This window comes from Carya illinoinensis, chromosome 1 (genome assembly GCF_018687715.1).
Source record: "Carya illinoinensis cultivar Pawnee chromosome 1, C.illinoinensisPawnee_v1, whole genome shotgun sequence".
Lineage (NCBI taxonomy): Eukaryota > Viridiplantae > Streptophyta > Magnoliopsida > Fagales > Juglandaceae > Carya > Carya illinoinensis.
Window position 1 is genome coordinate 37,506,596 of NC_056752.1, and position 17,743 is coordinate 37,524,338.

The window sequence follows — 17,743 nt, forward strand, 5'->3', positions numbered from 1 at the left end:
ATTAACAATGATTTGACATTAGATTTTTTAGAATTTTTTTCAAAAGAAAAAAAAACAATGGTGGGAATTTTTCAAGATTTTGTACTAATAATGAGATCCATTTTGAAAAGAGTCTCACTAATTTTGTAATTTGTAAAAGTTATTTTAAATGCTGATGGATTAGATATGACGTGTTAAATTTATTTTCTAATAAAAAATAATATTATAATTTAATATGATGTGTTAAATTTATTTTCTAATAACAAATAATATTATAATTTAATATATCACAACAAATTATATCAATTTATAAATTTTATTTTATAAGTTTGTTTTGCAAATCAAACATTTTTGTAAAAAATATATATTTAGATTTAGAAAGTCCTTTGTGTATGGTTTAATTGAAGTTTTAAAAAATTATGGGATTCGTTGACAATATGTTTTGGATGGAAATTTTTATTTGTTTGATTTGATGTTAAGTTAAGTTTGTTATGAATAGTAGTGAGTTAAGATTGTGAATTGAATTTTGTGAGATACACCTAAAAAAAATTTAGATATATTTAGAGATTAAAATGAGTTTAGATGTACTTATAGAAAGTTAAAAAATATTATGAGTCTTGCATATAAAAAGATATTAAATTAAAAAATGTTATGAATCTCACGTATAAATAGGTTTTAAATTTAAATAAATTTAATAATTTGAGAATTTGATATTTAAATGTTTGATGTATTTAATCTGGCTAATGTTACTATTGAATTTCATCCCGCACTTAGTAGTGCATGCTACTCTATAATTATTCTTCTTGTAACATTCATAATCGCTTCAATTGATACGATCTATTTTAAATAGTTTCGTAACTCAATCGTTTAAATGGAAAAGTCACTTAAAATATGACGATGAGTATAATTAAAAATGACAAAATTAAAAAGAAAGAATAATTAATTATAGTTAGCTAGGAATATTTTTATGCAATATTACATATATATATATATATATATATTGTTTCTCTAATTATATAATTATGACGATCGATGGAGGTCGCGCGTGAACATTGCTTATTTGTTTAATTCCAGGCCGTCTGAGTGGGTTGGTGAGTCGTTGAGGTGGTGTTACATCTTCTTCTACGTAACCTTGATGGCTGCCAAACTACCAACCCCGCCCAAGTCAAAATCTGACTGTAACTTGATGAAGGAACTTTCAGAATTAAGGGAATAAGCAACACATGAGGCCAACGTGCTAATTAAGCCCAAGCCAAGCTTGTTGGCAGGCAGATCATTAACCACGTCGTGGCAACCTTGCGATGATCACGAGTCGCTGTTTAGAACTACGTACTTCGAAACTTTTGGAGACGGCAATTATTTTCCAGTACTGCTAGCTATGCATGGAAAGATGGCATTATAAATCCGAACGACGTCGTGACGGCCATCATAACATGATATTGCATGATGCAGCGACGTCGGACCAAATCTATATATATATATATATATATACACACACACATACTAGAGTTACACAGGAGCGGAACTACTAAGGGCCTTGTGCTCTCAAAATTTTTAAAATCATACGAAAATTATAATTTTAAAGGTGTTTTTATAAAAAAAAATTATATAAAAATTAGTACTTAAACCCCCAAAATTATTTTTTTATAACTTATCCCCAAACTAGATTTTCTGATTCCGCCCCTGCTAGAGTATATATATAATATACTAGAGTCCCACACACTTGTTGCGGAGGCCGAGTCATGGTTGATTTTAAATCTTGAAAATCTAAGACCCAGGACTTTGATGGAGTGACGCATGTGGCATTTGGAACTTTGACGATAGGCAGCGTGTGAGGCATACACACCCATGCCACCATCTTGCAACACTACTTCTTGCACATTTTATATCGGTAGCCAAGAAAGAAAGCTAGTGAAACAATTCATCTTGCTTGGAAGTGACCGAAAGGTGATAAATCAGACATATTCCGTTCCAAAAGAAAAATTGCAGAAAAAGGAGAGGCCGGAGAAGGGAGAGAAGGGGAAAGGGAACTATCTCAAATTAGTAGGATCAATTCATCCTTTAAAAGTTATGAGAAAAGGTTTATTTGTATTAGTGTATACTTTTTTTTTTTTTTAAAAGCAATATATTCTGAATACGTAATTATTTTTCATAATTTCAATCATATTGGAGATATGCCGTGTTTAAATTTTATAATAGCGTTAAGATTTTTCATATTATCATACTGTATTATTTATATCAGTACGATTGTCTTATATGATTACACAGTTCAGATGAAATGAGATGAGATGTTTTATTAAAAATTAAATAAAATATTATTATAATATAATTTTTTAATATTAGTTTTATTTTAAGATTTGAAAAAGTTAAATTATTTATTATATTTTATATGAGAATAAAAAAAATTTATAATAATTATATAAGATGAAATAGTTTAATTTTATATGAAAAACCAAACCTGTCAATCCTTGGTGTTCAAGTTTAGGTGACTTATCAAATAATCATCAAGATAATATAGAGTAATTAAAAATGGGAAAGTAGGAAAAGTAACACTATAATACTTCCAATCTTATACAGTATAAATTATAGTAAATAAATAAAGAAACCACATTTACATTTGTTCAATTTTTAACAAAGCACATCTAATAATTTTTTTCAATTTCCTTTAAGTTGGTTAAGGTTCGTATGGATGTTGTGTTGAGTTGAAATAAATTGAATTCTTTATAAATAATAGGTAAGTTGAGATAGTGAAGTGAATTTTATGGAGACCTCCTATGATGAATTTAAATGTTTAAATATTAAGACGAGTTTTAGATATATTTATAAGAAATTAAAAAATATTATGAGTCTCGAGTATAAAAAAATATTTAGTTGAAAATGATTATAAATTTCATGTGTAAAAATATTTTGAATTGAAATTAATTTAATAATTTGATAATTAGATATTTAAATATTATATTAAGTTAAAATTAGATTATACTGAATTCATGTCAGTTTAATACAAATTTAAGTAGAATTTAAGTTTGAGATTCATTTCCATTTACTGCCCGTCCGGCCCAAATAACAGAGGGCCATACGGCCCATATATCTACACCATTACTAATTACTATTTAGCCCATTTTCTTTTCTTTTGTTATTTATTTACTTTATTTTATTTTACGTAAGCTAACCGCTGAAGGCTTCATTGACTTTCATAATCGTTCAACAAAACTCACCGTCGAAGCAACAGATCCCATTTCGTAACCAAACCACAGAATTTCCAGCAATCCTTTCACCGGTATCCTGTTCCGGAATTTCCAACTTCCCTTGTTTTTCATATCCTTTCATTTCTCCCTAGGTTAAATTACCAAGACTTCAATTCCTTCATCTGATTCAAACTCTCCCGGGGAAAGGGGGGAAACAAAAACGATGGGAAAGATCAAATCTTTCAAGGATCAACACACATTTGGTTCGATTTTTTTCTTTATGAACTCCATAGTTTTTCTGTTCTTTTAGCTTAATATGACACCGTTATTAATATCTTACAGTGGTGGGTTTAATGGTGCAGACGAACGCCTTCAAGACGCGAAAAATATAATTATGAAATACCCAGATCGAGTCCCTGTAAGTTTTCACGGTATCTATGGCTTAGGTTTCGAGTCATCTTTCCTTTACTTTCTGCTCTAATCGTTCTTCTATATATAATTCTCTAAATGTGCAATTTATAATTAGAAATTGATAACTTGCGGTTGACCCATTTTTTTTAATGGGTAAAATGTATCTGTTTAACAAATTTGCAGTGATCATTATTCTTTTTGCTTTGATCTTGTGCTTTTTTTATTTATTTAAGTTTTGCAGTATCTTAATTTTATTAATGGGTTCCAGTTTTTTGTTCTCATGCATCTGATGGGGTAGTGGAAATATGGCTTGACACTGTAAGATATTAGGAGAAAAAAGTCTTGTATTTGATGGAATGCTGATTATATTAATTTTTGATGGTATAGAGAAGCCCAGATGTGACAAATTTTGACCCTCAATATTCAGTTCCTATAAATTCGAAAAGCCATTGAGCAGAAAGTTGTTTATGGCTTATGGCTTTCGACCATTGAAGTATGAGATCAATAGTAATAAAAAAAATTTCGACCACCGATATTTGCTTATGGCTTTCTGCTATCCCCCTTAGTCAACATTGGGCAGAAAGTTGCTAGGTTTTCTTTATACAATTCTGATGTGGGATGTCTTATCTGGTAAGAACAAATCTTCATCGAGTAAGACAAGTTTTACCTCGTTTGTTTTCACTAATGAGATGAAATGAGTTGAGATTGAAGTTAAAAGTTAAATAAAATATTATTATAATATATTTTTTTAATATTATTTTTGTTTTGAGATTTGAAAAGTCGAATTGTTTATTTTATTTTGTATGGGTATTTGGGAAAGTTGTAATGATGAGATGAGTTGAGTTGAGATGGTTTGTTTCACAAACCAGGCCGCAAGTATGACTCATTTCTGAAAGTCAATTTGAATGTCAAATTTAGTTCCCAAAACTTCCTGACCTCAAACTTCCCAAAACTTCCTGGCCAAACTTAGTTCTATTCTCCTTAATAGACATTAGACAGAAAGTTAGGTTTTCTCTATGTGATTCTGATGTGGGATGTCCTAGCTGGTAAGAAAGAATCTTCCTCGAGTAAGACAAGTTTTAGTTTGCTAGTATGACTCATTTCGGAATGTCACTTTGATTACTACTGATCCCAAACTTCCCAAAACTTTCTTGGCCAAACTAAGTTAATTTTTAATAAATTATAAGATGAAATCTGGAACGTTGGGTTTTCCTTTTTACAAGCTGAGGATCAAATGATGACTCGGTGGTGAAAGGTATTCTTTGGTTTGGATTTGGTTGGCTTCTTTCTCACGCTCAAGAGCTAAAATTTGATGTTGATTTCAACTTGGGTTTTTTACTTCAAAAGTTGTTTAGTCTTTGTTATTCCTCTCATTAGATGGGCAGATATCAGGGATTACGCCGGACTTTACAGTTCCAAAATATTTTTGTTTTAGCAAGGAAAGGCAGGAGGAACTGTTTAGCTGTTGCAACTTATTTGGGTTTTTCTGTGTTCTTCTTGCAGGTGATTATTGAAAGATATTCGAGAACCAATCTGCCAGAAATGGAAAAGAAAAAGTAGGCTCTAGCTGTCATAATTATCTCCTAATTCTTCAAGACAAAGTTTATTTTATTAAAATCAACCTTGCATGCCATAGAAATAAATACATTTGAGATTTGAACTCGAAGCATTTGAGCATTTCTTGGAAATAATTTTGGTGATACTGAAATCCTAATGGTAGCCAAGGTTGCTGACTTTAGGCTGTTTCCTGGTTTAGTGTAGTTGTACTGTAAATGCTATTGCCTTTTCATGATGTCATTCGTCTCATTATAGTGTGGCTGACTTGATAGAGAGCTGTGCTTTTGGTCAAATATGCTTTGTGTTTGGAGTATTTTTTTCATGCTTTTTGCCTGTTGTTTTACCTTGAGTGACTGAATTTCATTCCCAAACAACTTATCAAAAAAAATTATCATTCCCAAACAAAATTTCCTCTTCGCCTGGTTTGATGAAATCAGACTGCATCAAAGCATATGAGTTCCAAATGCTGGTGAATTGCAGTCTAGATAACTGTTAGATAGTAGTGCCACCCACCCCCCCTCCCCCCACCCCGCACCCCCACCCTTGCCCGGCGCCCTCTCTCTTGGCCAAACATTTTTAATCGTAGTTTCTCATAATAGGAGACTAATCTGCATCTTTATATCCTTCTTTATTCTAGATATCTGGTTCCTCGAGACATGTCTGTTGGGCAATTTATCCACATCTTAAGTAGCAGGCTGCAATTGACTCCTGGAAAAGCTCTGTTTGTTTTTGTAAAGAGCACATTACCTCAAACAGGTAAAACTAGTCTTATCATTTACTCTTTGCTAAAGTTGCGTTAGCTCCTGCCTTTGCGTTAGAAACCTGCTAAGATATTTTTTTAATGACTTTCATCTACAGCCAGTCGTATGGACTCCATATATGAATCTTACAAGGACAATGATGGATTTCTGTACATGTGTTACAGCAGTGAGAAAACCTTTGGTTGACATTTTACTTTGAATATATGTATGTTATTCTTCTTTGTTGTAAGTAATTGCAATCCACTGATTCTGAACCTTGAACCTGCCCGATGGGCTTTTCACAATAATCTCATTTACAAAGAATATTTGTTTTACTATGTCTCCTGTAAAGTTAAAACGGTACCGTGTAGTTTCTCTAGTAACATATATAAAAAAGGAAAATGATATGAGTAATGCTACATACAATCACTTTTGCATATTTTCTGTGCATTTTATCGATATGATTGGCTGCATCAATTTTTTGAAATGACTGCACATAGAATTTTTGAAATGATATTAGTCATCAAGGAATCCTACCAACAGAAGTTGCCGAAATGCGTTTTTTATCTTTTATTTATTTATTTTTTAAATACACAAAAAAAGTGCTGTAAAAAAATTTAAAATAAAAAAGAAAAAATACTTTAATATTTTCGGTACAAAAGTTCAGTGGCTTTTGTTGATGAGAAATACTTTAGACACAAAGGAATTATACAAAAATAAATTTACAAATTAACGTGGTTTGATCTGATACATCAGGTTGTAAAGTTATTTTTATTGTAAAATAGATATAATGGATCTCATGAAATCACATCAGTTTATAGGTTCATTTTTGTTTAATCTCTTTATGTACGAAGGAAATATACAAAAGTAAATTCACAAACTGACGTAACTTGTTGTGCGTCAGATTGTGAGATTATTTTTATTGTAAAGTAGATTTAATGGATCTCATGAAATCATATGATTTATTTTTATATAATCTTTTTATGTATATAATATTTCTTTTTATTGATAGACCTGGCAGCGTCCAAACAATAAATATTGAACTGAATGATCATATGTATATTATTTTTTGGTTCGTAAACAATGGATTGGAAACCAACTTTATATTTCCAGCTCCCCTCTACGCTCTGGGCCTCGGCTGCAACAGTGCTGACGATCCCACAATGATCCCAACATATATGATACTATATATGGTCGGAATAACCACAGGGGTTGAATTATTGTGAGAGGTACATTTGTAGTTACATTTTTTATATTTTATGAAAGCATAGCTAATGGTAAAAGAAAATTTCTATTAATAATTTGAATCTTACAAAACAAATCCATTTAAGTGATGGTGATCAATTTATTTTTAAAATTTACACGTCGGTTTGAAAATAAAATAACTCATTAAACCTAGTTCTGATGACAATGATTTAACTATAGCAAAACAAAAAATTCCAATGATCTAGATGTGACTCTAAAATACAAGCAATTGTGAGTTCAAAGAAAACTTGTAATGGATTAAATTATAAGAAATTTTGTAAATAAAAAAATGAACACATGCGGATATGGATATCATTTGAAAATGAAGAGTTGTACTTGGGCTTCATAGTGAAGACATGGTCCCTCCTAATTCCATTGAATTTTATTTAGAACAAAAACCTTCCAAAACTCTTATTAATTATAGTCAAAGAAAGACGTGATTAATCGAGAATATTCCAATAGCAATAAGAGAGCGCGAGCAGTGAGTATATTTACACGATTTAATAAACATGTGGCACGTATGAAAATATGACGTAACCGGGTTATACATCCGTTTTTTTTTTAAAACCCGAAAACGGCACCATTGCTGGATTGAATACTTCCTTCGATGTCTCTCGAATCCTCTGCACTTTTCATCCCCTCTCTCAACTCTGTCTCGTCTCTCGTCTCTCGCCGCTCGTCTCTCAAGTCTCTCAAATCCTCCTCCTCAAGTCCCTAGCCGTGCCATTGCGATTGTGAAATAGGTATGTTAATCTCTCTCTGTCTCTCTCGGTTTAGTTGGATTCCGTTTTTCTAGATTTGTGTTTGATTTTTGCTTGGGTCTGTTTGGATTTGTGGTTGATTTTCGCTTGGATCTGTTTGGGTTTGTGTTTGATTTTTGCTTGGATCTGTTTGGGTTTGTGTTTGATGTTCTGGGTTTAAGACTGATTCCGAAATGTTTGGATTTGTGTTGGATTTTCGCTAGGGTTTGTGTTTGATGTTCTGAGTTTAGTATTTTGTGGTTTAGTTCCTGTTTTCTTCTAAGAGAATGCTTAGAAACATTCCATCTGTGTTAACGTTTTTTAAACCGGTTAGGCAACTTACAACAAATAGGGTAAGAACATATGCTCCAGATAAAACCCCCAAACACATCACAGCACCAAGTCTGAGACACAGAGAGAGAGAGAGAGAGAGAGAGAGAGAGAGAGAGATCATCAGTTGCTTCCCTTCGATATATCCAAAGTAAAAAGAGAATAGCTAAATATAAGTGAAAAAGTTAAAAAAAAAAATTACCCAAAGAAGTCGAGAACCTCGGTAATCTGATCTGCTAAATCATCAACAGAAAGCACAGACTCATCTGGGCTAATTTCAGCAGCTCCCAACTGCAACAGCTCTTGAAGAAAGAAATTATGTTAATTATTAGATTAAATGAAAGAGAGAGCAATGCAATTTTGGTTTGGAGCAGATTTGTTTTCTGGAGTAAAGTAATTGAGATTGGTGCATAGGATCCATTGTGTCTTCAACTTTTGCTTTTACTATTTCCAAAAGCTCTGTTGTCTTATTTCTTTATCCTTTTATTGGACCCACAACACCTTTTGATATTAGTAGTATTATTTCTGATTTTCCAGCGTGGGATGACACTCAAAAGTCACACAGATTGAGGCATAGAATACATAAATCGTCTGGGTCATCTCATAGGACTATGAGCAGATCTCTCTCATGTGACTCGCAGTCTAAGGGGTCTGTTTCTACTCCTCGTGGGTCCGTGGTATGTGACCTTTATCTAAGCTTGGTTTTACCCTTTGTGCTGTCCAGCTTTCATGTGAAACAATAGTGACAAACATGTTCTTGGATTTGTAGGTGGATGCCATACCCAACCCATCAAAAGAGCAATTAGTAGATGTTGTTCAGAGGCATTTCATGTCACAGGTATTTTCAAAATGTGTTCACTTTGATCCTTTTCTAGCCATTTTCTATTTTTATATTTATAAAATACTGAATGAATAACATATGTACATTAATCCGGTAATGACATTGTTAGTTCAGCAGCTTTTGGATTATAGTTGCCATTATTCTGTTCTGAAAAATGTATTTTTTTTTCTATTGGTGAAGCAAATCGACGAGTTGCAAGTCATTGTGGGATTTGTTTAGGCTGCAAAGAGAATGAAGACTCTGTGCAAATGACGATTCACGAAGAGAGAAATGAAGAGCTATGAATTTGGTTGTTTATGCTAACAGATACTGCACTTAAAAAATATCCACTCCCCTCTAGTGATTGTCTGTAATATATTTTATCCAGTGGCTTGTCTCTGTCTTGCTTTAGTAGGTTAGTATTACTTTGTACCGAGTTATAGACGTTCTTACTTTATTTTTTTTCTTCGATTAATTTTTTTAGAAAATTCTTTTAGAAGTTTTGATTATTTTTTTAAAAAAATCTGGGCAATTTAATATATAAGATCAGATTTTTTTTTAAAAAAAAATGATATAATTTCTTTTTAAAGTTATAAAGATTTTTTTAGATTTTTTTTTTTTTTTCCCAAAACCTGGTATAACCCGGATTGAACCCGGGTATAACCCGGATATCCGGGATTAAAAGCCAAAAAAAAAAATTCCGGATATATCCGGATTGAATCCGGTTATCCGCCCGGATTGAGTCCGGGTTCAATCCAGGCGGATAACCGCCCGGATTTTGAAATCCGGATCCGGATCCGGTTATGGCCGGATACCCGGATCCGGGTCCGGATGCACACCCCTAAATTCTAGCAAATGAAAAATTGAATTGTTTTTAGAGACTGATGATGTACACCTCTCTCTCTCTCTCTCTCTCTCTCTCTCGATTTGAAGGTTTGTTCTCACTCCACTCACTCTCTCTCGTGCTCTCCTCAAGTTGAAGTGAGGACTCTCACCCCTCAATCGATCTTTGTTGCTCTTCTCTCAAGTCGAAGTGAGGACTCTCATCCAAAGTTTTGATTACTATTTCATACTGATCGAAATGATCAGAATTTTCTATACCAGAATAATAACCAGCACAACAGGAGTAGGTATTCCATATAGGATCAAATTTCGGTCGTCTTGGTATGTTCCAGTTAATTTCGGCCAACTTCCGATATACCGCCCAAAATTCATTTCTCGGTCCGAAATGTGAAAACCAACAATATGGCATTTTTGTAATTCAAGTGAAACTCTTGGCATTTTAGTCATTTTTGCACAATTGCAATTCAATTGAAACTTTACATCCGACTCTGTTCCGATATTGTACATATTTTATAAAAATGTGTTTTTTATATATTAATCATATAAATTTTATATAACTATATCTCATATAATTAATTAAATTCAATAATATACTAATATGAGCTAATTATTATAAAAGAAAATATTTATACTATAATATATAGACTAAATTGACTAATAATAATTTAGTGTATGTAAACACTAAATATCATACTAATTTAATATTACTACTATGTAACACTAAATTACTAATGTATAAATATATAAGATGTAATATTAATGTATAAATATATAACATATAATACTAACGTATAAACACTAAAATTCATAATAACATGTAATATTATAATTAGGCTTGTTGAAAAAAATTAACAATCTGCACCCGCCCTATAAATCCATCCGACCCCACCTGTTAAATGCGGGTAGAACTGGACAACGGGTTGGAAATCATCCAACCCGCTGTTTAACGAGCAAAACAGAAGCCCGAGACTGTCGTCCATTGCATTCCAAACGGCCAATCGTAGACCTCTCTCTCTCTCTCTCTCTCTCTCTCTCTCTCTCTCTCTCTCTCTCTCTCTCTCTCTCTCTCTCTCTCTCTCTCTCTCTCTCTCTCCTAGACCACGCTTGCAGAAATCGGGTCTCTCTCTCTCTCCTCGATTGATCCTCCAAGCAACAGAGTCTCTCTCTCTCTCTCTCTCTCTCTCTCTCTCCTAGACCACGCTTGCAGAAATCGGGTCTCTCTCTCTCCTCGATTGATCCTCCAAGCAACAGAGTCTCTCTCTCTCTCTCTCTCTCTCTCTCTCTCTCTCTCTCTCTCTCTCTCTCTCTCTCTCTCTCTCTCTCTCTCTCTCTCTCTCTCTCTCTCTCTCCTCGATCGCGAGTACTCCAAGCAAACACTTCATCTGCCTACAAAAACCCTAGCCAGTGGCGTTCTCCGTTGCCGTTCTCTGTCACCATCTCCGTCGCTATTCTCCATCATGGTTCGGCCGCAGCTCCAAGATCAAGTCGATTTTCTGAGGTATGTTCCGTTTCTCATGCTCCAAATTTCTCTATCTTCACCTTCTCTGCCCTTCCAATATCTCGTCGTTGCTGGTCTTCCGTTGTGTTAGTTTTATTTGGGGTTTTGATTCGTTGGACCGTTAGTTTTATTTGGGATTTGCTTAGTTAATCTGGGTCTGATTCTTTCTTTGTTGAACTCAAAACGATTTTGAGCCTTGTTTTTATTCATTTTGTTATGTTTCTCTGGTAGATCGTATGAATGGTAGCATTTTGAACTAATTTAAGGACTTGGTCTTGATTTCTCATTTGTTTAAAACACTTGATGAGCATAATGTAGAAATAAACCGCAATGACCATCTAGTGATTATGGTCGTTTGAATGAAGCTCTTTTTACTTTATGAAAACAGAGATACGGCAAAATAGGGAAACCCCATGGCGGGATGTCATGTGGTGGTCCAGTGGATGGATGAGCAGCGTGAGAAAGGTAGGAAGCAGGAAAAAAAAAACGACCGAACCAGTTCGGGTTCGATCTGGCTGCTTCTGATGCCTCTGGATTGTGGGTCACCTCGGGTCGGGCCAAAATAGTGCTTGGGCGGGTCATTGCATATGTAACAGCCCGCTAGAAATTCAATTGTGAAATTTCTATTAACTTTAGGAATCTCGTGAAAAACCCATAAGTTTTCACGAATCCATTAATCATATAGGTTTTTGTCTAACTACATAGTTAGTGTTATTATTTACTATGGTATCAGAAGTGTATTTTTTATTATTGGAGATAGTTAGAAGTGTCAAAATGTATTATGATTTGTGCCATTAGACTCGGAGGGTTATTTAAAGTCTTATGGCGCAATAACTTTTTTTCATATTTTCGAACAAAACGTCTGTTCAAAACTGTAGATATTATTGGATAAAAAGAAATATCTTGAGGTAATTTTCCTGAATATTATTGGGTAAAAATATTTTGAGTTGATTTTTATAGATATTATTAGATAAAAATATCTTAAGTTGATTTTTGTAGATATTATTGGATAGAATATTATGAGATAATCTTTTATAGATATTTTGGGTAGGAGAAAACCACACTCAACTCTCAACTCCAGCCTTATCACCTCCCTTATCTCGTCCATAAATGTGTCCAGCCAGCACCCATGAACTGATCTTCAATTACTCATTCTAATAAAAGATTATCCAAACACTCTCTCTCGGACAGATTTTAGGAGATCTTTTGCACGCCCATTTTGAAGCTGTTGTAAGTGTTTTATCATAAAGTCTCCTTCATATAAGTTGTTTCTTTTTGAGTCTAGTTTACATGGATATCTTATTTGCCCCATTTGAAGATCATTTGGTCAGTCAAATATTATGTAAACTATAGAAAGGTCATTCTGGGAGATAAACTGGAGAATATGTTATAGTTTGGAGTTTTTGACCAAGCTAATGGATATATATTGGTCCGAAATTTTTATGGAGTATTGTTAACATGTATATGTGACTATTGGTTGAGGATTTTTGCATGATTAAAGGTTTTGATGAAAGATGTTCTTAGATTTAGAAACTTAGAAACTGGAAGAGGAAAAACAGTTTCTGTTTTGAGAAAGTTTAACTCTTTGGTGGTCTAAACCTATTCTAATGACTTTGATAATTTTATTGGAGGATCCTAAACATCTTATATACATGTTATATTATTATTTTGAAGATATTTGATGTTAGTTTCAAAGATATGAAATTTTATGCAAAGAGATATTCAGATAAGCCAAAGTGTGGATATTCTTGGCTAAATTTATGTTTTGGTTAATTTCTAACCATGTGATCTTGAATTAGAAGCTTGTATATGTTTTAGGACATCTTTTTAAACCATGTAATGGTTTGGTTTGAAGATCATATATTTATAAGTCATAGATCAAGAGATTTATCAAAACTAGTTGAGGAAAAAGTTCCTGTTTCTGGACTAAGTGTAAAACCAAAAACTCCAAATGTTATTTTGTGATTTTGGTGACTTTAGTTTGATGATTTAAAGCATGGTTGATGTTAGGATGATATTATGAATATGTTAGAAGTAAGATTTGATTTTTGAAATTCTTGGAGATGTTTTGATTTAAGGTCAAAATTTGTGATTCAAGTGCTTGGATCTTTTTACAAAAAAGTTTGGTGTTGATTATTAGATTTTTCTAAATGGATGTTTTAAGTATGGTTTTGAACTTAGGATTGGAAGATGTTTGTTGCAAAATTTTGGTTTAAGCATGAGTTTTGAAGTTGGAAGGAATTGCAACAAAAATAAAGGGAAATGGCCTATGGATGTTTCGACCATAGTGTGTTCTTCATGGTTGTGTTTTGTTTTAAATTTTTATGAGTTGATATTTAAGTTTAGGACAAAATTTACATGAGGAATGTAAATTTTGGAAACTTTTGAAGTTAGTATGCAAAATCCTTAAGTTATGGGTAAAACGGTCAATTTCCCACATGTAGAGAGTAAAATGAAAATTTTACTCTTTAAGTTAGTATTTTCCATATTTCAAATTATTAGTGATTTAGTTCTAATTTTTAGAATCACTAATTACAGTTCCTCGTGATCGCACTTGAAGTTTTATAAGAAATGCGGAGATCGAGGTAAGTTAGTTTTTAACTTACTAGCAGTCTACTGTGTATGTGTGCTAAGTAAAAGAATTACAGTGTATGTATGTATGTTATCATATATGTCATGCCGTGCCAAGTTATCATGTAATTGTCTATTATACAGAATTTATTCTGTCATCAATTTTTATCTGTTACACAATATATTCTGTCATGTATTACTATACATTACAAATATGTCATGTTAAATATGTTGTCTGTTATATGTTATGCCATGTTACGAAATGTTACTATCTCAAGTTGGTTATGTATTTAACTACAATTGTGATGCGTAAAATACATGGGGCCACAACAACTGTGGAGTATGTATTTTTCATGTTAAGTCAAGTTTATGTAGAATACATGGGGCCACAACAACTATGGAGTATGTATTTAACTGCATAGTGATGTGTAGAATACATGGGGCCACAACAACTGTGGAGTATGTATTTTTAATATTAAGTCAAGTTTGTGTAGAATACATGGGGCCACAACAACTGTGGAGTATGTATTTACACGTAGAATACATGGGGCCACAACAACTGTGGAGTATGTATTTTTCATGTTAATTCAAGTTTCAGAGCAAGTTCATGCTAAGTCAAGTTTCAGATCAAGTTCATGTCAAGTCAAGTTCAGTTCATGATTCAATTTAAGCTATGTCAATTATGCTATGTTGTACGCTAAGTTATGCTTTAATTACTTATGAATTTGATTATGCATTTATGCTTTTACTGTCATACATGCATCATTAGTCTGTATGGAAGTTTTTTGTTAACTTGCTGAGATTTGTAATCAAATCTCACTGTGGTAGTCCCAACTACCATTCCCCCCAAATGGTAGATCTTGTTACAGGACCTGAAGGAGGATTAGGAGTTGACCAACTAGACATAGTCGACTGAACGACGGTGCGTCGTTAATGTTAATATAGTAGTTAAATTACTACTTGTACGATGGAGTTGCATCTCCAGTACTTTTGGATCATAACTATTTTGGAATAGTGCTGTGATCTTAGTTATTCAATGGATCTTTATGTATGAAGTATGTTTTAAGTATTGGGATATTTTCAGTTTGGTGCATAGTATTGCTGAAGAAAAAAAAATTATCCACTGCGAATATTGCATAATGTTAGATGCATGTTAGGATTATTGCATTTTATATGTCATGAATGGGGGCAGGTAACCTTGTGTTACATATCTCGACGCTTCAAATGTCCGTCCGATCCCAAACGGAATTTTGGGGCGTCACAGCATAGGTCTAATTATAATACTAATGTATAATAACATATAACACTAATGGATAAACAGTAATATATAAATTTATAATAACATGTAATATTAATGTATAATAACTAAAGTATGGATGATATAAAGTTTATATAACTATATCTTATATAGTTAGTTAAACTCAAATATAATAACATATAATAGTAATGTATAATAACCAATGATCATCTAATACTAATATATAATGAAAAATATACTAATGTATAATCACTGGTATAATAACAGTAAATATTGAATACTAAGTCTAGTAGATAATTAAGTTATAAACTAATATAATAATATGTAATACTTTACTAGAACAACATGTAATTAAATACTATAGTACAAGTTTGTAATTTGACACTAATTAAATAATAATTGTTAATAATAAATACTAACAATTAAAATTTAGTAATAAAAGAATTATAAAAGTTATAAATAAAAAATTTAGAGTTAAAACATAGATTAAAATTGATTTAAGATTTAGATTAGCTCATCCAAATCTGAATAGAGTTTAGAGAAAAAAAAAGTCCAACAGCATAGCCCAAAAAGGCCAAAATGTCAGCCCAGCCTAGGACTAATTTTTCTCGGCCCGGCCCGGAGTCCGGATTCCGGCCCGGATATATTCCGGGTCGAAATCTGCATGGCTAAAACCGGTTTCATCTAGTCCGGGTACCGAATTTAAAACTCAGTACCCGGGTTTATTTTAAAACCCACATATCCAAACAACTTCAGCTGCTTCAGATCTCTGTCTCTCTCTGCAACTTGCGCCTCTCACGCCGAAACCCTAGCATCCTCTGCTTTCATCACCTTCGTTGCTCTCTCTCTCTCTCTCTCTCTCTCTCTCTCTCGTTGTCAGGGTACCATTCCGCAACCAGGTGAGGGAAATTTCGATATTTTTTGTCATGGGTTTGAGTTTTGGACTGTTAAGTGCTGAAACCCTAATACTCTTAGATCTAAGATGTGGCTTTGAGTTATTTTTGCTTTTTTGCTCTAGGTCTACTCTTAGATCTGATCCCATAATTTGCATTATATTTTCTATTTATTTGTAGATCTTAGAATCCTTGATGTGCTCTGATATTTGGGTTGTTTTTTGAATCATGAAGATCTGATATATGACTTTGATGTTCTTAGAAAATCAGTTTCTTGCCTTATTTCGTGGAGAATTGCTTTTCAAAAAAAAAAAAAAAGATAGTTTTAGAACATATGAATATTCATTTTTTTTAGGGTTTTCGGTGCTAGCATTTTTCTGTTTATGAAGTCATCAACACTGCAAGCTTCTTCAAGAGGAAAGACTAAAGATTAGCTGATAAAGGAGTCCAATGCTAGGTTTTACCCCAAAATTTATTTGGTCTCAAGCTTGGGGGCTGAGAATGACAAAAGCTAATGTGCATGCAAAAACTAATTTTCTTTAATTGATTTTGTTTAATGGTGGAGAGGATGCAAACAGATCATAGAGTATACCTACTTTTGGCATCCTTTTGGAGAATCTTGCCTCCCACTTCAGTGCTTTTGTATGTTTTTGTGTGATCATATATTCTCTGAACTTTTCTTTTGCTATATATAACTTGTACCCTTTCCATGACTGAAAACAACCCTTATATTTTGGCTTTTTGGGTAACTAACTCAAGGCAACCTCTTGGTACGTACCCACAGTTTGAATTAATACAATCTTAAACTGGTTTAGAGTTAAAACACAAATAAAAAAGGTTGATAAAGTTAGAGCACTTATCCTATTCTACTTGTTGCTTTCTGATACATTCATATGTCTATGACTCTGCTTTCCAGGTAATGCTTATCTAATTCAGATTTGCCACAAAATTATTTCTTCTTTTGGTAAAATAAGTGTACCAATAATGCTATTATGCTTACAAAGTTCACCAAAAAGGAGTTCATATCAGTTTAGGCCAAAATATCTGTTGAGGAATATCATGGTAGGAATATTTTCCATTATAGGCATACATATGGGGACTACCAAAACAACTGTAATAAGGAGTTACAGCAATACAAAGACTCTGAGAAACCCAAAGAAGAAAATTGCAATCATGAGTTGGCCCATAGTTTAAGAAGGTGTCAACTCTAGATAACAGCCCAGTCATTGATATTAGGGCTGTACACCAAACCGAGGAACCGACCTCCACCGAAGGAAATCGGCGAAGAACCGGTCGGCGTTCGAGATAAATATATAGAAACCGACGTCGGCCGGTTCGGTTTCGGTTCTCCTGTGCTAAAAACCGCTGAACCGGCCGACCGGTTCTTATATATATTTTTTCCTTTATTACTTATAGAAACGACGCCATTTCACTTATGAAAAATTGAAACGACGTCGTTTTAGACCCAGGAAACACAAAAAAATATAAAGGAACGGCGCCGTTTGGCTTAAGCCAAACGGCGCCGTTCCAAAATGAGATTAAAATCGTCCCAGCCCCTTCTTCTTCCTCCCGTCTCCTTCTTCCTCCCTAGGTTTTCTGCAACCTTCCTCCGAGAACTTTCATGGCAGACGACGGCGCCGCTTCCCTCCTTCGTCACAGACACGCCGACGGCA

The 17,743-nt window shown here is 33.4% G+C and overlaps 1 protein-coding gene and 1 long non-coding RNA gene across 2 annotated transcripts; both read left to right on the forward strand.

Annotated features, from left to right (window-relative positions):
- The first annotated feature begins 3,138 nt into the window (after nt 1–3,138).
- Nucleotides 3,139–6,207, forward strand: LOC122317057 (autophagy-related protein 8i-like). Its single transcript, XM_043133961.1, has 5 exons — nt 3,139–3,427; nt 3,527–3,582; nt 5,079–5,131; nt 5,770–5,888; nt 5,991–6,207. The coding sequence occupies exons 1-5, from the start codon at nt 3,388–3,390 to the stop codon at nt 6,077–6,079; spliced, it is 357 nt and encodes a 118-aa protein (XP_042989895.1). The 5' UTR covers nt 3,139–3,387; the 3' UTR covers nt 6,080–6,207.
- Nucleotides 6,208–7,672: 1,465 nt separating this feature from the next.
- Nucleotides 7,673–9,503, forward strand: LOC122317068. The gene is made up of 4 exons (XR_006244371.1): nt 7,673–7,860; nt 8,725–8,864; nt 8,957–9,025; nt 9,209–9,503. It is a non-coding gene; the product is annotated as an uncharacterized LOC122317068 (long non-coding RNA).
- The last annotated feature ends 8,240 nt before the right edge of the window (nt 9,504–17,743 follow it).